This window comes from Coregonus clupeaformis, chromosome 7, assembly GCF_020615455.1.
Source record: "Coregonus clupeaformis isolate EN_2021a chromosome 7, ASM2061545v1, whole genome shotgun sequence".
NCBI lineage: Eukaryota > Metazoa > Chordata > Actinopteri > Salmoniformes > Salmonidae > Coregonus > Coregonus clupeaformis.
This window is the reverse complement of record NC_059198.1, coordinates 24,887,054-24,907,526: the sequence shown is the minus strand read 5'-3', so window position 1 is coordinate 24,907,526 and position 20,473 is coordinate 24,887,054. Positions and strand designations below refer to the sequence as shown.

General features: G+C 45.8%; 1 protein-coding gene across 2 annotated transcripts; it reads right to left on the bottom strand.

The window, feature by feature from the left end:
* Positions 1–2,235: 2,235 nt before the first annotated feature.
* On the bottom strand, positions 2,236–8,005 carry LOC121569439 (volume-regulated anion channel subunit LRRC8D-like). 2 transcript variants are annotated; one of them, XM_045221627.1, is made up of 5 exons: positions 7,869–8,005; positions 6,081–7,111; positions 5,723–5,973; positions 4,598–4,975; positions 2,236–4,468 (listed from the first exon to the last, which is right to left on the bottom strand). In XM_045221627.1, the coding sequence occupies exons 2-5, from the start codon at positions 7,005–7,007 to the stop codon at positions 3,346–3,348; spliced, it is 2,679 nt and encodes an 892-aa protein (XP_045077562.1). In that variant the 5' UTR covers positions 7,008–7,111; positions 7,869–8,005; the 3' UTR covers positions 2,236–3,345. The 2 variants fall into 2 exon arrangements, with proteins under 2 accessions (XP_045077562.1, XP_041736342.2); XM_041880408.2 differs by lacking the exon at positions 7,869–8,005 and having other exon boundaries at positions 6,081–7,113.
* Between the last annotated feature and the right edge of the window lie 12,468 nt (positions 8,006–20,473).

Here is a 20,473-nt window from a genome sequence, read left to right as displayed (position 1 = left end):
TAAATACAGGCGCATATATAGATAAGTCACCTTGTCCTAGAGAGATTTGCATGGTTATCAAAACGCCACGCCAGGGTAAGCCTACACGAAACACAGCTAACGTGGTAGTCGGAACTAGGAAACTCAGACATTTCAGATTTGCTGTTTGTAGTTATACACGTGCCATGTTCAACCAGTTAGCAAGTCTGACATTTCTGAGTTTCCTAGTTCTGACTAGCACATGAACGTGGCATATGTCCCATAATGTTTTTCAATGAGATTTCCAGATAATGGCGTCAAATTCATGAACACGCGGTCATATAGCTATGTACAATTATATTATACTGAACAAAAATATAAATGCAACATGCAACAATTTCATTGATTTTACTGAGTTCATATAAGGAAATCAGTCAATTGAAATAAATTAATTAGGCCCTAATCTATGGATTTCACATGACTGGGAATACAGATATGCATCTGTTGGTCACAGATACTGTTATGTTTGTTCCTTTGAATAATGACAAACCGGGGCGTAGGTTGAACTACTTTTAATAAACTGATACCTTAGCTAGCAATCTCCTTGTGTAGCCATGCAAGGCATACTTCAACTTCCCCCCCTTGCATAGCCTGCTGTGTAACATAGTCTTCATGTTATTCACACATAACAACACATCTTCCTTCCTTTGAAAGAAAACTACTTTTTCTCTGTAACTAAACATGTCACATCACATTTGTTTACTCAACCTGCATAACATGCAATTTTCAATAACACACATTTCTTTCCCTTTTTTTTCTTCTCTCAACTAAATGCAGTCTCTGTCCAACAATACTCTATTGTGGCTCTATTATTTTCACATAAACAAAAACATCCAATCCAGGTGACCCTTTTTTTCCACATATATATATTTTTAGCAATTCTCGATAAAATGCAATTGTGTTCGTTGTCCGTAGCTTATCCCTGCCTATACCATAACCCCACCGCCACCATGGGGCACTCTTTTCACAACGTTGATGTCAGCAAACTGCTCACTCACACGACGCCATACACGTGGTCTGCGGTTATGAGGTCGGTTGGACGTACTGCCAAATTCTCTAAAGCGAAGATGGAGGCGGCTTATTAGCATTACATTCTCTGGCAACAGCTCTTGTGGACATTCCTGCAGTCGGCATGCCAATTGCGGCACTCTCTCAAAACTTGAGACATCTGTGGCATTGTGTTGTGTGACAAAACTGAACATTTTAGAGTGGACTTTTATTATCCCCAGCACAAGGTGCACCTGTGTAATGATCATGCTGTTTAATCAGATTATTGATATGCCATGTCAGGTGGATGGATTATCTTGGCAAATGAGAAATGGTCACTGACAGGGATGTAAACAAATGTGTGCACAAAATTTGAGAGAAATGAGTATGGCACATTTCTGGGATCTTGTATTTCAGTTCATGAAACATGGGACCAACACTGTTGTTGTTTGAGCATAGCCTGAAGGTAGGGAGGGGCAGTTCGTCTTGCTGTTCCGTAGGTAAGCACCATGGTCTTGTAGTGGATGCGAGCTTCGACTGGAAGCCAGTGGAGTGTGCGGCGGAGCGGGGTGACATCAGAGAACTTGAAAACCAGGCGGGCTGTTGCAGGGGTTTGATGGCACAAGCGGGGAGCCCAGCCAACAGCGAGTTGCAGTAGTCCAGACCTGAGAGGACAAGTGCCTGGATTAGGACCTGCGCCACTTCCTGTGTGAGGTAGGGTCGTACTCTACGGATGTTGTAGAGCATGAACCCGCAGGAGCGGGTCACTGCTTTGATGTTTGCAGAGAACGACAGGGTGTTGTCCAGGGTCACGCCAAGGTTCTTTGCACTCTGGGAGGGCAACGCTGTGGAGTTGTCAACCGAGATGGAGAGGTCTTTGAGCGGGCAGGCCTTCCCCAGGAGGAAGAGCAGTTCCTTCTTGTCGAGGTTGAGATGGAGGTGGTGGGCCAACATCCAAGTTGAGATATCTGCCAGGCACGCAGAGATGCGTGTCGCCACCTGGGTGTCAGAAGAAGGAAGGACAAAAGTAGTTGAGTGTCATCCACATAGCAATGATACTTCTACCTGATGTCTTTCATGAACATTTTCGATTGCGTTTTCTATTTTGTAATCTAATACCTTATAAAACATATTGGGTAGAAGTAAAGTAATCCACAAATACGAATATAATTTGACATATATCTTAAATGATCACATTTTTTAATGAATTTTATGATATAATGTTGAATCTCATTCAAAAACAGTATGGGACATGATCCAGGAAGTAGGCGGGACTTTCCTAGTATATTAAATTAATTCAGTCACTAAGATTGACCATGGTCTTGTGTACAGTAGAACACACACACACTTAATTTATTCAATAAACTTTATTTGTCCTCAAGGGTCAAATGTTTTTGCAATGATTAATTGGAATGTGTTTTGTATTACGTTGTAGGTCTAATGATAACATAGTCCCAATCAGCACCAATAAGGGCATGTACTGTAATTAGTATTATTAGCCGTACAAAAAAGTTTAACAAGTTTTAATCATTTCGGTAGTCACAATAAAGTGCTAATGCTCTGAACAAGCATACTATTGTATTAGTTTCACATCAGTATTAGTTTCACAAAAAGTTGCACCCAATGCTAGTAAGATTAATTTGAGATTTTTGAAGATTAAATATGTGCAAAACAAATGTTAATGTTAATCTTATTGGTCGTTTAAATCCTTTCAGTCTGTCCAATTTCAGTCTGTTCCCACATGTGCAGTTTAGGCCTTTGAACTTCATAAGCTCATTGGAGCTCAGGGTATTGTCCTCCTCAGACAAACAAGTTTCAGTAAGCCTGTGGAGGGATCTCTGAGCTCCGCCTTGGGGATACTAACGATTGTTCCATGTCAATGTCTAATCCAGTGCAGCAGCACATGCATTCATCCAGTTTTATGCAGCCTCCTCCAAAATACTGTTTTTGCCTTGAGAGTGAATGAATAGAGGACTCTCATAGTGGAAGCAAAGACTTCTCCGTTTTTCCATAGGGTTACATACGGTATATTGATGTTAAATAAACAGTACAGGGACATAAGGCATCGAACATTTCACTGCAGCAAAGTCTATGAACTTTCATGTAAAATCACTTTTTGTCTAGGAAGATTGTGGATGTCAGCACTGCAGTGATGTACCCCACAATCTCAACAAGTGATAAACATAGAAAAGAGTGGTCAAGAAGAAAAAGAGGTGGTAAAAAAGAAAAGAAGTGGTCAGAAATAAGCAGTAAAAAATATATGAATTGTCCGAAACAATACAAACACTACAAGATGTTGAATGTATTCAATGACTGGTTAGACAATATTCATCTCCAGTTCTATATCCGTGATTCCAGAGCGGAGGAGAAGCTCCACTGGGTAGCTGAGAAGTAGGGGAAGCTATCTGAGTCTGGACGGGAGTGTGATTCTAAGGATTTGCCTGTAGGAGAGCCAGGCTGGGTTAGGAACTCCTTCACATGGCGTGGCAGTGCATGGAGCAGCCAGTCTTCCACCAGCAGACCTTCTCCGTGCAATCCTGAACAGAAGCCCAGCTCCATGGGCAGCTCCTCCAGACTGTTGCTGCGCAGGTCCAGCCGTGACAGCTGGCTCAGGTTGCTCAGCCCTGGAGGCAGGGAACCCAGGGAGTTGTGGGATACATTCAGGTTCCGCAGCTCCAAACAGCGACTGAAAAGCTCTGGAGGCAGGCTCTCCAGCCTGTTCCCACTCAGGTCCAACTCGGCAAGAAATGTCAGCGCCCCTACCTCTGCCGGCAGCTTGTCCAGCAGGTTGCCAGCCAGTAGGAGGCGACGTAGGTGGTGGAGGTTGAAGAGGGCCGGGGGAAGGCTCTGGAGCTGGTTGTACCCCAGGTCCAGGAACTCCAGAGCACGCAGCACACCAACACTAGCCGGTAGGGCCAGAATACGGTTATGGGCCAGCCTGAGGCAGGAGAGGCGGCGGAGGTGCGCCAGCCCCAGGAGCTCCTCCAAGGTGCGCAGGCTGTTGTGCTGCAGGTCCAGGGTGCGCAGGCTGGTGAGGGCCAGCAGGGCCGAGGGTAGGCGTTCCAGGTGGCAGTCCTGCAGCTGCAGCTCGGTCAGGCCGGCCACACGCCGCAGCCCCGTCAGCACCAGCAGCCTGGAGCCCTCGTTGTGGATCTCCAGCCTCACCAGGCTTCCCGCCACCTCCCCCAGCTCCCCGGGTACACGCTGCAGCATGCCCCTCAGGACCAGCACCCGGAGGTGACGGAGCTGCCGGAGGTTTCCCAGGGCCCAGCCACGGCCCACCCCGCCCTCGCAGCCCAACCGGCCAGACAGGTGCAGCTGCTGCAGGCCACGGAGAGAGTAGACCCAGCTGGGGATCTCTGCAGCCTGGGTGAAGGTGAGGTGCAGGGCCTCCAGACGCTCCTGCAGAACCACCAGGGCACCAGGCTGCATGGCTGCAGTACAGTGGTACAAATGAAGCTCCCTGTTGTGACAAATAAAACAGTTGAAGCTCCTTGTCTAGAACACACCAAGCCATACACTTGTATAAAGTGTATATTGCATGAACATTATTTCAATATTTCGTGGCTTCATTGTTGGCTATATGGCTCACCTGAGTGAGGTCATGTTGGCCACCTGTGCTGGGAGCTTGGCGTCCGTGATGAGCTCCAGCTTGAGTACCACCAACTGGCTGAGGGTGAAGAGGGCGGGGGGCAGGCGTGGCAGGGCCACCAGCTGCAGCAGGGGCCGTCCCTCGGGGTCGACCGTGGTCATGGAGCGCAGCCTCTCGGCCCCCCAGCGCCTCTCCAGGCTCTCCTCCAGCAGGCGTGTCTCGCTGACGGGTGACAGGAAGACGGAAAGGCGCTGGGCCAGCAGGGGGTCGTACTGGTCAGCCATGTGTAACAGGAAGGCCAGGTCATTACACAGGTCAGGGACATCCCTCATGGAGCCCAGCTCCCTCAGTTTGTTAAAGGAGTATTGACGCAGGGAGCTGAGGGGTGGACAACCACAAACAGAGCACTGTATAGTTAACAGCAAAGGTACAAACAGTGTAATATGCTGCAGACAGTGGTGGAAAAAGTACAAAATTGTCATACTTGAGTAAAAGTAAAGATACCTTAATAGAAAAGGAATCAAGTAAAAGTGAAAGTCACCCAGCAAAATACTATTTGAGTAAAAGTATTTGGTTTTAAATATACTTAAGTATCAAAAGTAAAAGTAAAAGTATAAATCATTTCACATTCTTTATATCAAGCAAACCAGACAGCACAATTTTCTTGTTTTTTTAATTTACGGAGAGCCAGGGGCACACTCCAACACTCAGACTTCATTTACAAATGCAACATTTTGTGTTTAGTGAGTCCGCCAGACCAGAGGCAGTAGGGATAACCAGAGATGTTATTTTGAGAAGTGCGTGAATTTGACTGTTTTCCTGTCATGCTAAGCATTAGAAATGTAACAAGTACTTTTGGGTGTCAGGGAAAATGTATGGAGTAAAAAGTACATTATTTTCCTTAGGAATGTAGTGAAGTAAAAGTAAAAGTTGTAAAAAATATAAATAGTAAAGTAAAGTACAGATACCCCAAAAAACTACTTATGTAGTACTTTAAAGTATGTTTACTTAAGTACTTTACACCACTGGCTGCAGAGCAAAGCCAATTAAAACAGATGGGAAAATAAAATGCAAATTACAGACACAAGACTCATAAAATTCATGACACTAATCTGCTATCCAGACCTGTGGAGGATCCAGCTGAGGGTGTAGAGGCTCAGCAGGCCAAAGAGCCCCACCAGGCTGATGTAGGCCCGCAGCAACTTGTGGAGGACTGAGGCCAGGGCATGGGTACACTCAAAGGCACTGTAGCCAGTCAGGGCATGGGCCTGGGGCAGGCAGGTGTGGGTGAACGAGATCGAGCCCATCAGAGGGGTGGTGTAGCCCACTATCAGCACCACCAGCAGCAGCTTGAACACCGTCTGGGCCAAGTACACCTACAGCAGGAGAGAGGAGGAAATAGGGATAGTGAATGTGGAGGTGTGGTATGATAAACAGATACATAAAAAAATAATTCAGAGACATTCAGTAAATGACCCCTGACCTTGTAGATTACTTCAGAATTCTCACAGTGGGAGCGGAAGCGGCGCACCCTCTCGAACAGTGCCCTGGCCTGTTCCCCGTCACTCCGGTCCAAACTGGCAACCCGCCGTGAACCATCCAGCACCACAGGGGATTTGGAAGCCGGGACACGGGCCCGGGACAGAGACACGGAGGACAGGGAGGAGGTCCGGGAGAGAGTGGAGGGGCAGGGCGAGGGAGGGGTGGCAGTGGACGTGCTATCCGATCTCACCAGCAGGGGGCTGTCTGTGCCCGAGTCCAGGCTGGACTGGCGGTTGCGGGGTATGGAGGGTGAAGACAGGAGAGTAGGAGGAGGCATTTGGAGATCCTGGGGGCCTGTCTCCTCCCCTCCCTCCTCCTGGCGGGCGGCATGGGACAGGGCACGGGAGGTCCAGGGCGACTCACAGCACTTGGCCAGGATGGCCAGGAAGTGCTCTATGCGGGCAGAGGTGAGGGGGAAGTGGAACCAGAAGCATCCGCTGGCCAATAGCACCAGGGACTGGAGTAGAGCCACATAGGGGAAGAAGCGGGAGTACCAGGGCAGGGCCTCGTGGTAGCACACCTGGCTAATGTAGACGTACTGCTGGTAGTCCAGGTGGGTGCGCCTGCCCCTAGCAGGGCTCCAGGGGTTGGCTGGTAGGGGGGATGGCTTGGTGGGGGGCCTTTTAGGTGGGTGGGGTTGAGGGACGGCACCACTGCTGGAGGAGGTGCTCTGGTTAGTGGGGGTGGTAGCGAGGTCCAGGGGGAGACACACCACCCTGTCTCGAGACAGCAACAGGGTGCCTGACAACACAGACACCATGAGCATCAGCACTACCAGGTACTCCATGAAGACCTCCCACCAGGGCTTCAGCAGCTTGGAGCTGCCCTGCCGCTCACTCAGAGAGGCCAGCTCTGACAGGCTGAACATGGCTTATGCTGGGTGAAGGGCTGGCTAACAAAATGGTGGAATCGTGATTCTGCTGTCACCAACTCCACTGCTTCTTGTGCCAGGATCCTGACTTAATTGCAGACCTGAAAGGAATCAGTTGCAGCCCTTCAGTGGGATCAGACCAAACATTGGTGTAAAATATTTGACTGTAGGGAAAGTGACAAAATATTCAGAAAAGGAAGTGAGAGGAAAAATAGCACTATATAGGAGACAGACTCATTTATAAGACTGGTCTCCTGTTCAACCCAGTATGTTTTTTCCCCAACCAGCAAGTATTGTGGTGTAGAACTGTTCCAGAGAGCTTTGTTAAACAAACTTAAAGTGCTTACCCTACCCTGCTGAAAGATAATATGCGTAAAAAACACTTGCCTAAAATAGTTTACATTTTAGAAGACGCTCTTATTCAGTGCGCCTTACAGTGGTGAATGCATACATTTTCGTACTGGTCCCCCGTGGGAATCGAACCCACAACTCCGGCGTTGCAAGCGCCATGCTCTACCAACTGAGCTACTATGGTTCCGAGTAATATGTGACATCTTGTTGACTGCAGATTTAATTGACACTGCCATATACAGATATGAGGCAGTAGACTAGTCAGTATACCAGTGTTCCCTGGTTATGACAAGTAGGGTAGGCTAGAGGAAAAGTGGACAACAGAATATTGGAAGTGTCATTCGCATTGTGTTACATCTTTATGTGAGTGTGACATTGGACTGCAGTATTTCAGTAGCATATATTTAGGCTAAGATTTACATTTAAAGTTGATCAATTATTAAATCAGATGCGTTAAGTATTCTCAAGAGTTGTTAAATAGCACAATGCAAAAATAATAAAACTTACCTGCAATCACAGCACGTTTGTCAGACAGCTTTTTCTTTCACAAAAACGTTTTCTTATCAGTATGCTGCTCAAGCGGTGTCTAGAAAAACAACAGTGAATTGCGCGGTGCATCGCTCTGGGGTGACTAGTCCGGTGCGGTCCGGTTCTCTCAAGAATGAAACTTCATGAAAAACTTTTCTATTGCGGGCGGTGACTGGTGTTGCGAGTGGAGCGCCGCCGCAGTGGTGACAAACACAGGGTTTTGGCTCTTTAACGGTTGTCATGACGAAGTCGAGAAGAAATCTAATTTATTTCAGCACAGTCCGTAGCCAAAGCCTTTTATTGCAATAGAAGGCTCTGCCTGCAGCCTAGGCCTACCCCCCTAAAAAAGTATTATTACAAAGATATACAATATCTATTGTGCTTATTTATTTCACCTTGGCTGGCACAAGTTCCCTCTTACAGTAGTTTATAGGCTTACAGTTTGTACCATGAGACTCCAATAGACCTAAAATATGAAGGCTATCGTTCAGCTGCCCGGGCCAGGGACTAGAGATGAAACCTAAATGAGCTGTTTAGCTAGGCTAAATCTAATACAAATTACAATGCATCAAATTTCTTGTGAGATTTGTATTAATTGTAGATGGTCCCTTTTTAATAAACGTAATAAATAAATAAAATAAACTCATGGGGTTACTTATTCGAACAATCAATTTGGAGACGAATGAGCGGGAGGACCGCTGTCAATCAAGGGTCCGCGCTATCTGGGATCCTTGACACAAACCCCATTGAAGTTGACATTCACTCTCTCTCTCTCTCTCTCTCTCTCTCTCTCTCTCTCTCTCTGTCATGCCTAGGAGAAGCTTGAGGCTGGTAACCGGAGGGTACTATAACCAGTCCTCCGATGATGAGTCTTCCTCCAGCATCTCCTATAGGGAGAGCCCCGTCAGGTGATTATGAGTTCATCTTGTGTGTGATCTTTTTTGTATCGTACAGTAGTGTTAGAACAATGTTAAAACTGTGTGTGTCCCTCTCAGGGTTTTCAATAAGAAGAGAACTGGGGGGCGTAAGGGCGGTTCTTCCCGATCCAGTCAGGCCAGCGGCACTGTCAGTGCCACCAACGTCACCAATGAGTGAAACATCAATGCCGATGACATTGGTACTGCAGACATCACTTCCTGTCCTAGCTAGTTGGTGTTCACATTGACAACCTCTATTAGCCCCTTGTGCCGACTAGTAGCCTGGTCTGAGATCTGTTTGTTCTGTCCTTCCAGCTCCTGTGGTCATTGTCACACCATGGCAATGGCCATAGGAGTTGGCAAGATAGCACAAATAGATCTGGGACCAGGCTAAGCCCCAACCCCCTAACTCAGACACTTGTCGATCGGAAATAATTGGATATGTATACACAATATACTGTAAATGTCTAAAATACTCAACCTCCCTTCTCTCTCTGCCTCTCCCCCTCTCCCTCCCTATGTCAGGCTTGGCTCCGACATTGAGGGCCACCCAGAGAAGGCAGACCTTCCTGTCTTCTTCTAGTGTGGCCCCCAGTGTGGCCCTGGAGCCCAGCCTGAGCTTCTCCAGCATGAGCTACAGCTCTGGCTACTGCTCTGAAGAGCCACCAAGGCTTAGGACACGCTCCAGCAGGAGCTTCTCTAGTGGCATCAGCACAAGGACCGGTGCTAGCTGCAGTGAGTGCAGTGTGTGTGTGTTTGTGAATGAGAGACAACATTAGAGACACCTGGTCTCTATGCTCGTAGTTTGTTTGTTAGCATTAGCTGAGCGTTAGCTTTTCTCTCTGCTTGTGCCTTGTTTGTTAAACTGTAATGTAATGTGGCCATGATTGAATGCACTTTAAAGATCACTATCAACCTGACACTGCTCTGCCTTGCTTCGCCCTACTCTTCCCCTTCTCTCCTCTCGAAAGGGCCAGCTGGTGCAGCCTGGTAAGTGTTGGCCGTTCCACGGGGCCCAGGGCACCATGACCGTGGCCCTGTCTCACCCTGTCCACGTCACCCACGTTACTGTGGAGCATATCTCCGCCACCGTCTCTCCCACCGGACGCATCGACAGCGCTCCCAAGGACTTCGCCGTCTACGTGAGTCACCTCTGACCCCTGTATATTTGATCAGAACCACACAGGGATGTTTTTGGAGTGTTATGCTGAGTACCTTTAATTAACTCTCTATCTCTTTCTCTCTCTCTCTGTGTGTGTAGGGCATGACTACTGACAGAGAAGAGGGAACCCTGCTCGGGACTTTCATGTATAACCAGGCTGGGGATCCTGTCCAGACATTTAAATTGCCTGTGAGTCAGATACTAACAAAGAGATATTAGAGATACACATGGTAGAGACCCACTGGGCACACACTGGTTGAATCAACGTTGTTTCCACCTCATTTCAATAAAATTACATTGAACCAAAGTGGAAAAGACGTTGAATTGACGTCTGTGCCCAGTGGGGATACACATAGTAGAGATACACGTGGTAGAGATACAGATAACATGATTCCAGACCATGACTCAGATTATTCCAATTTAATTTGGATTTAAGCAGTTTAACTTTTGGGGTGATTGTTTATGCAACAGGCGGGCTGAAATGATAAAAGTGTCAAAACGATTCTAACATTGGACTTCTCTCTCTCAGAACCCTAACAGTGTGTATCGCTATGTGGAGCTTCGCATCCTCAGCAACTGGGGTCACCAGGAATACACATGTGTGTATCGCTTCCGGGTTCACGGCAAGATGCCTTCTGTGTGAGACAGATCCGCTGTCCACCCCAACCCCAGTGTGTGTGTGTGTGTGTATGTCATGCACCACAACCCAAGAATATCTTATTTTCCATAACGGAGCGTATATTTAGCCTCTAGCAAAGATATCAATCTAAATAAAATCTCTCTATTTGGTCGAATCTGGGGTGATTTAATGCGTACAAACTCACAAATATAGTATTGACACACATGATAAGATGAATAATAAGATGCATTGATGCTCCATATCCACCAGGGGTCATTGATGATAAGGCAAAGACTACCAGCGTGTCAATCACCACCACTATAGGCTTCTAACTATGTTGAAGAGTCACTAAATTATTGTGGGAGGAAATTTATTTATTGGTCCATTGTCTTGTTCTGGTGGTCAGATATAGGGTACTGTGCAGTAATAGCATGTGATTGGGTTATTGGATTTGCCATTTGTTTTATGTTATTGAACTTCTATTTGTTCCATTTTGTAGGTGTGTGTGTGTGTGGTATCTGGGTCAGGTGGAGTTTTAGAACGCTTACAGTAACTAAATGGAGGGAGATCGCCAAAATGATGTAGCCTATTGAACACAGCTGTGTGTTTCTTAGTGTGTATGTCTATTCGTGATGGCCTAGAGAGGTTAGAAAAGCTTACGCTGGGACTGGATGGGTGCAACCTTGCAGTGATGGGAACCAGTGCGGATGTGAAAGGGATGTGTGAACTCGAGAGAGAGAGAAAATCTCATGACAGTGTGAATCGCAGCTGAAAGAGACAGAGGTGGATTTTATAGCTTATTCTGCCTCATCTGATAAGCAGGTTTTCTGCAGTGCATCTACATTCATGTCCAATTCATCTCTATCCTTATATGCAGGTAACTGACAAAATAAAGTAAACACCAACGTAAAGTGTCTTAATAGGGCATTGGGCCACCACGAGCTGCCAGAACAGCTTCAATGATTCTACAAGTGTCTCTGGTGACTGAGACACACACACACATGCGCACTCACCCTTTATTAAGTCCCCTATGCTCCTTTGAGACCCCTCTTTCAACGTCACTGAAATCTCTTCTTCTAGCCATGGTAGCCAAGATAATGGGCAACTGGGCGACATTTTTATACACTACCAGTCAAAAGTTTGGACACACCTACTCAAGGGTTTTTCTTTATTTTTAGTATTGTTTACATTGTAGAACAATAGTGAAGACATCAAAACTATGAAATAACACATATGGAATCATGTAGTAACCCAAAAAGTGTTAAACAAATCAAAACATATTTTATATTTGAGATTCTTTCAAAGTAGTCACCCTTTGCCTTGTGTAAATGTATGTTTGTGTGTGTGTGTGTGCACACTTCTCATTCTCTCAACCAGCTTCATGAGGTAGTGGCGGCAGGTAGCTTAGTGGGTAAGAGCGTTGTGCCAGTAACCGAAAGGTTGCTGGTTCTAATCCCCGAGCCGACTAGGTGAAGAATCTGTTGATGTGCTCTTAAGCAAGGCACTTAACCCTAATTGCTCCTGTAAGTCGCTCTGGATAAGAGCATCTGCTAAATGTATAATAAATAAAAAGGTAGTCACCTGGAATGCGTTTCAATTAACAGGTGTGCCTTCTTAAAAGTTAATCTGTGGAATTTCTTTCCTTCTTAATGCGTTTGAGCCAATCAGTTGTGTTGTGACAAGGTAGGGGGGTATACAGAAGATAGCCCTATTTGGTAAAAGACCAAGTCCATATTATGGCAAGAACAGCTCAAATAAGCAAAGAGAAATGACAGCCATCATTACTTTAAGACATGAAGGTCAGTCAATACGGAGTGTAGTCGCAAAAAACATCAAGTGCTGTGATGAAACTGGCTCTCATGAGGACCGCCACAGGAATGGAAGACCCAGAGTTACCTCTGCTGCAGTGGATAAGTTAATTAGAGCTACCAGCCTCAGAAATTGCAGCCCAAATAAATGCTTCAAAAGTTGAAGTCACAGACACAACTGTTCAGAGGGGACTGTGTGAATCAGGCCTTCATGGTTGAATTGCTGCAAAGAAACCACTACTAAAGGACACCAATAAGAAGAAGAGACCTGCTTGAGCCAAGAAACACGAGCAATGGACATTAGACCGGTGGAAATGTGTCCTTTGGTCTGGAGTCCAAATTTGAGATTTTTGGTTCCAACCGCCGTGTCTTTGTGAGACGCGGTGTGGGTGAACGGATGATCTCCGCATGTGTAGTTCCTACCATAAAGCATGGTGAGGGGTGCTTTGCTGGTGACACTGTGATTTATTTAGAATTCAAGGCACACTGCAGCGATACGCCATCCCATCTGGTTTGGGCTTAGTGGGACTATCGTTTGTTTTTCAACAGGACAATAACCCAACACACCTCCAGGCTGTGTAAGGGCTATTTTACCAAGAAGGAGAGTGATGGAGTGCTACATCAGATGACCTAGCCTCCACAATCCCCCGACCTCAACCCAATTGAGATGGTTTGGGATGAGTCGGACGGCAGAGTGAACGAAAAGCAGCCAAGAAGTGCTCAGCATATGTGGGAACTCCTTCAAGACTGTTGGAAAAGCATTCCAGGTGAAGCTGGTTGAAAGAATGCCAAGAGTGTGCAAAGCTGTCATCAAGGCAAAGGGTGGCTATTTGAAGAATCTCAAATATAACATATATTTTGATTTGTTTAACAATTATTTGGTTGCTACATGATTCCAGATGTGTTATTTCATAGTTTTGATGTCTTCACAATTATTCTACAATGTATAAAATCGTAAAAATAAAGACAAACCCTTGAATGAGTAGGTGTGTCCAAACTCTTGACTGGTACCGTACACGATAAGCATGATGGGATGTTAATTGCTTAAATAACTCAGGAACCACACCTGTGTGGAAGCACCTGCTTTCAATATCCTCCTGAGACCCTCCTTTATTATTATTATGTATGTATTTATTTTTACATAACATAAGTGTTTGGGGTGAAAAAAACCGTTACCAAGAACTATATATATAGTTATTTATCTTTTATTGTAAATGCAAAATTGTCTTCTGTAGTGGTCATTAGGACATAAATATGAACATTACAGTCAATGGGTACAGTAGGTGAAAAACATAGTTGCTGCATCCGGATGTCCACTACAGAGGACATTTCTTGATAAGCTCTTATTTAGCTCTTATTTAATGTGACAAAATTATTACAGTCCTGCCAACTCACTTAACTATTCCTGAGATATTCACTTACTAGAAACAATTTTAATGTCAAACTCACAAAAATTATAATTAATAATTACACACACTTCTTTTGAGATTTCCATAAAATGTGCTAATTTTGACGGCAGCCAAGATAAAGTTGTCAAGGTCATACCCCCACATGTGATATAATTGAAAAGCCCAGAATGTCCTCTCAAAGTGACAACAGGACTTAATATAGTGGCTTGTATGGCCTCAGAGATAAGGACCAAGAACTGATGTCCACTAAAGAGGACTAAAAAGAATTGCTGGGTCTCAGGAGGCTATACTTTGTATCCCTCATTTACTCACGTGTTTCCTTTATTTTGGCAGTTACCTGCATATCCTTACATTATGTCATATTGGGCATAGTAGTTCAATGTACTATTGCTATTCTGGATATTTCTGTTGTTGATATTCTATATCTCTACAAGCCTCCAAAGTCAGTTGGACATAAAAGACTGCAAAACTGCTGTGTATATTTGGTGTGTAGGCTATGTGTTTGTGTTTGCTTATCCATGTGTGTGAGGCAGAGAGACTGGTGTTCTGGGTGTGGTGTGTGTGACAGAGGCCTCACACATCCACCCTGTGTGTTTGGGTGTGTGTGTGTGTTTATGTGTGTGTTTGAGTGCTTGTGTGTACTTGTGAGTGTCAGTAAATTGACTTCTCCCTCCATCAGTTATTTCTTTATTTTTGTATATATTTGTAATAATGTTTTATTTTAGCAGGAAATATATTACAATTCATACATATCACATTCAACATCGATGCGGGGTAGAGAGCAGAGACCTGAGTCACCTAGCCAAAACAACAGTCCCTTCATACACATAGAGATCCACAATCAGAGTTTAGAATGCAGCGATACAGTGGCGATTACAACTGTGAGACCTTCTGGGTAAGTCTCTAAGAGCTTTGCACACCTGGATTGTACCATATTTGCCCATTATTCTTTTTTAAATTCTTCAAGCACTGTCAAGTTGGTTGTTGATCATTGCTAAACAGCCATTTTCAAGTCGATTTAAGTCAAAACTGTAACTAGGTCACTCAGGAACATTCAATGTTGTCTTGGTAAGCAACTCCAGTGTAGTTTTGGCCTTGTGTTTTAGGTTATTGTCCTGCTGAAAGGTGAATTTGTCTCCCAGTGTCTGTTAGAAAGCAGACTGAACCAGTTTCCTCTAGGATGTTGCCTATTCCCTTTCTTTTTATCCTAAAAAACTCCCTAGTCCTTGCCGATGACAAGCATTCTCATAACAGGATGCAGCCTCCACCATGCTGGAAACTATGGAGAATGGTACTCAGTAATGTGTTGTGTTGTAGTTGCCCCAAACATAACACTTTGTATTTAGGCAAAACGTTAATTTCTTTGCCAGATTTTTCGCAGTATTACTTTAGTGCCTTGTTGCAAACAGGATGCATGTTTTGGAATATTTTTATATTCACTCTGTCATTTAGGTTACTTTGTGGAGTGACCACAATGTTGTTGATCCATCCTCAGTTTTCTCCTATCACAGCTATTAAGCTCTGTAACTGTTTTAAAGTCACCATTGGCCTCATGGTGAGATCCCTGAGCAGTTTCCTTCCTATCCGGCAACTGAGTTGGGAAGGATGCCTGCATCTTTGTTGTGACTGGGTGTATTGATACACCATCCAAAGTGTACTTAATAACTTCACCATGCTCAAAGGGATTTCAGTGTCTGCTTTTTTTTTTACCCATCTACCAATAGGTGCCCTTCTCTGCAAGCCATTGGAAAACCTCCCTGGTCTTTGTGGTTGAATCTGTGCTTGAAATTCATTGCTTGACTGAGGGACCTTACAGATAATTGTATGTGTGGGTTACAGAGATGGGGTAGTCATAATAAAACCATGTTAAACAATATTATTGCACACAGACTGAGTCCATGCATCTGTCACGCCCTGACCTTAGAGATCCCTTTTATTCTCTATTTGGTTAGGTCAGGGTGTGATTTGGGTGGGCATTCTAGTTTTTCAATTTCTTTGTTGGCCGGGTATGGTTCCCAATCAGAGGCAGCTGTCTATCGTTGTCTCTGATTGGGGATCATACTTAGGCAGCCTTTTTCCCATCTTAGTTTGTGGGGTCTTGTTTTTGTATAGGTGCTGTGTAGCCTGCAGAACTTTACGTTCGTTTGTATTTTGTTGTTTTGTCGGTGTTCCTTTAATAAATTAATATGTTCGCCTACCACGCTGCACCTTGGTCTGAGCCGTCTATCAACGAGCGTGACAGAAGATCCCACCACCAACGGACCAAGCAGCGTGGCCAGGAGGAGCAGACATCCTGGACACAGGTGGGGAAGACATTCTGGACATGGGAGGAGATATTGGCCGGAAAGGGACCCTGGGCGAAGGAGGAGACCCAGGCAGGAAGGGATCGCCTTCCATGGGAGAAGACGTAGGCAGTGAGAGAGGATCAACGGCAACTCCGAAGGTCACGACCACGACGGAAGCCGAGAGGCAGCCCCAAAGATTTGTTTTTGGGGGGCACATGGGGTGGTTGGCGGAGCCAGGTTTCAGACCAGAGCCAACTCCCCGCACTTGCTTTAAGGAGCGTGTGACCGTTCAGGCACCCTGTTATGCAGTGATACGCACTGTCTCTAGTGCGCATTCACAGCCCGGTGCGCTTTGTGCCCGCGCCCCGCACTTTCCGGGCTAAAGTGAGCATCCAGCCAGGACGGGTTGTGCCGGCTCAGCGCTCCTGGTCTCCAGTACGCCTCCTCGGTCCACTATATCCTGCGCCGGTCCTACGCACTGTGTCGCCAGTGCGCATTCACAGCCCAGTGCGTCCTGTGCCCGCGCCCTGCACTTTCCGGGCTAAAGTGAGCATCCAGCCAGGACGGGTTGTGCCAGCTCTACCCTCCAGACCTCCAGTGCACCTCCTCGGCCCAGTATATCCTGCGCCGGCTCTACGCACTGTGTCGCCAGTGCGCCTTCACAGCCCGGTACGACCCATGCCTGCTCCTCGCACCAGCCCAATGGTGCGTGTCTCCAGCCCGGTACGGCTCGTGCCTGCTCCTCGCACCAGCCCGGTACGGCCCGTGCCTGCTCCTCGCACCAGACCTCCAGCGACGGTCCTCGGCACAAAGCCTCCAGGCGATGGTCGGCAGTCCGGAGTCTCCGGTGACGGTCGGCGGTCCGGAGTCTCCGGCGACAGTCGGCGGTCAGGAGTCTCCGGCGACGGTCGGCGGTCCGGAGTCTCTGGCGACGGTCGGCGGTCAGGAGTCTCCGGCGACGGTCGGCGGTCCGGAGTCTCCGGCGACGATCCGCGGTCCGGTTCCTCCGGCGATGACCCGTGGTCCCGAGCTTCCGGTGACGATCGACGGTCCGGATTCTCTGGCGACGACCCGTGGTCCGGTTCCTCGACCCGCGTTCCGAGTTGATAGAATAATTATTAATGACTAATTATTACACCCTGAAACTGTGTGAAATGTGTTAGAATTTGTGAGTGTAGGACCAGTAAAGACTATGACATTGAGCTACTATTTAGCAATGTGAGTAAGAGTTAGACCAGACAACAAAGGACAAGGAGAACTGTCTACAGGCAACTGAGAAACCAAGATAACTGAGGAATTTAGGGAGGAGTGAAACTGTTAGGCTTGGAAGAGTGGATGTGTGTGTGTGTGTGTGTGTGTACTGATGGTCAGGAGAGCAGTTTTAAAGTGGAAAACTACAGCCCGCCTACAGAGAGGAGGGAGTTTTGTATGACGTATGAGTATAAAAGATGGACTCTGAAATTGTGATGGCAGAATTCTCAATGAATAAATCTCTGACTATGCAGACCGGGACTCTGTCCGTTTCTTAAATCCAAAAGACTTACAACCTTTTGGGAGATGCACAGAGACACTGAAATAGTTTGTTAAATAATTCACATAACAGGAGTGTCCGGCGACGATCCAAGGTCCGGAGCTTCCGGCGACGATCCCCGTACCAGAGTCGCCACCGAAGATGGCGGATCCGCGAGCGGAGCGGGGTCTACGTCCCGCACCGGACTGTCACGCCCTGACCTTAGAGATCCCTTTTATTCTCTATTTGGTTAGGTCAGGGTGTGATTTGGGTGGGCATTCTAGTTTTTCTATTTCTTTGTTGGCCGGGTATGGTTCCCAATAAGAGGCAGCCTTTTTCCCATCTTAGTTTGTGGGATCTTGTTTTTGTATAGGTGCTGTGTAGCCTGCAGAACTTTATGTTTGTTTGTATTTTGTTGTTTTGTCTGTGTTCATTTAATAAATTAATATGTTCGCCTACCACGCTGCACCTTGATCCGAGCCGTCTATCAACGAGCGTGACAGCATCTTATTACTTAGGCTTGCCATAACAAAGGGGTTGAATACTTATTGACTCAAGACATCACAGCTTTTCATTTTTAATTCCACTTTGACATTATGGGGTATTGTGTGTAGATCAAAATACCAATGTAATCCATTTTATATTCAGGCTGTAACACAACAAAATGTTGAAAAAGTCAAGGGGTGTGAATACTTTCTGAAGGCACTGTACATCGTTTTACTACCATCAAGGTCAAAATAATAAGTGCCTTTTTCTTGATCTCATAACACTTTTGCTGGATCAAGATTAGCGAGATTCGTGACAGTGACACAAGTGCCTTTTAACACTATGACTGATATCTTAGCTCTGAATAAGGGGAAGTGTTAAGATGGGACCACGCAGAGCAGTCACATCCTATTCACTCATCTACAATATGACAGATGATAAACGCTAAATAAATTAGGATGCATGAAATTTCCATGTGGTGGTGGTGTTAGGTTATTATACTGTAATGTAGTGTACAGGGAGGTTTGACTGCCTTGGGTACCATAGAGCTTCAGAGTACCTCACACCCCCTGACCTCCCACTATACTTTCATAGTAAGAGAGAGAGTAGCATCACATGCCAGGCTTCTAGGCCGTATACACAAGACTAGAAACAGAGTGAAATGCCATGATGAAAGATTTAGAGAGAGAGAGAATATACAAAGATTTAGAGAGAGGTACAAAGCAGCCAAGACACTTAGATGTGTCGAGAGATGTCTGGTAGTAGGCATGGCCAGGAGACCTGAGGTAATCGCTTCAATACATTTTTTCATCTAGAAAGGTTTGTTGTTACACCACGGGTCAGTTTTTTTGTTAGAGTAGTCAGAAGCTCCTGCCCTCTCACTCACCTTCTCACCATTTACCAAGTAATGTGTGAGAGAGAGAAAGAGGGGAAATGAATGTGTGAGATGGGTGGGTGGGGAGCGAGTCCTGTTGGTTACAGAGAAAAAGAAGATGTGGGCCATGAGAAAGTACACCCATCCCCCTGACTGAAACCACAGCCACCCACCAATCACATATACAGAGATGCACACAGTCAGCCGTAACCATGGCCTACTGTTGACGGCAGCCCTCTGGCCAGCTCCATCTCTCTCTCTCCCTCTTTCTCTCTTTGCATGTTCATTTGTTGGATGTGTTTTATTGATTAATGTGTGGTAATGTGTGATTAGTGAGGTAAATTTGGACTCCTTGTAGCTATCAGCGATGGGCGTTTTTTTCATTAGATAATTTCCTCCTGTGGTTGCCCCATGCAGGGAAAATGTACAAGTGTGAAAACGCCTATTGTTTCTCCTCTATTCTATATCGACCGATTTTGTCAACAGAATTTGGATGCCTTTACTGGCATGTTTTACTGTTTGTATGTTTTCAAGAGTGTGTCCTTAATGAATAGGTGTAGCCTGTGTGACCATATGCCTGTGTGTGACTGTTCACGTTTGTGAGTGTGTGCACTGAATGAATGCACGTGTGTATGGGACTTTGCCTGCTTGCAGAAGCACAATAACATGTGTTTGTGTGTATATGTATTCATGTGTTTGTGTCTCAGGGAGAGCATAAGGCCATCTCTGATTGATGTGCTAAAACCACAATAGTCAGTGATGCTGGGCTGGCCCCACACCCCGCTCTTTTTTACATTTATATGATCATCTTAAAAAATGTCTCGTTTATTAGATACAGACAAGTTGTTTTGCATCATATCTTTTTGATTTTTGATTTTGATGATTTTTAATATAATCTTTATTTATTTTGTATATCTAAGTATCTATTTTCAATCAATAATTATACAATTCATGAGTTGACAATATTTTTAAATACACATTGCAAAATAGAAGGCACACATTTAAAAAATACATACATTTGTTGGTCATTAGAGATAACCACAATAAATACTGATAATAAAGAAAGTCCTGTAATTATTGATTAAGTTTAGCTTGTATGCAGTTTATTTAATGGTACTCATTTAGGGCCGTTTTTTTATTTATTAGAGGAGGGTAGCCACCAGGGAGGGAGGTGGGAGGCGGCCGGAGTACTGGCAAGGCTTGGTGGGTCGTCATCATGAGCCTCCATTTGAGTGGACCAGACTGCTGCAGGACCTGTGTCATTAGGGAGGGGAGTCTTGGGATGGCTCTTCACTGGTGGACTCAAAGCTGTCATTGTTCTCCTCATCACTCTTGCTCTCTGGTGTGCTGTCAGACTGACTTGGACTGGCTGTAGGACTGGCTGTAGGACTGGCTGTAGGACTGGCTGTAGGACTGGCTGTAGGACTGGCTGTAGGACTGGCTGTAGGACTGGCTGTAGGACTGGCTGTCAGACTGACTTGGACTGGCTGTAGAACTGGCTGTAGGACTGGCTG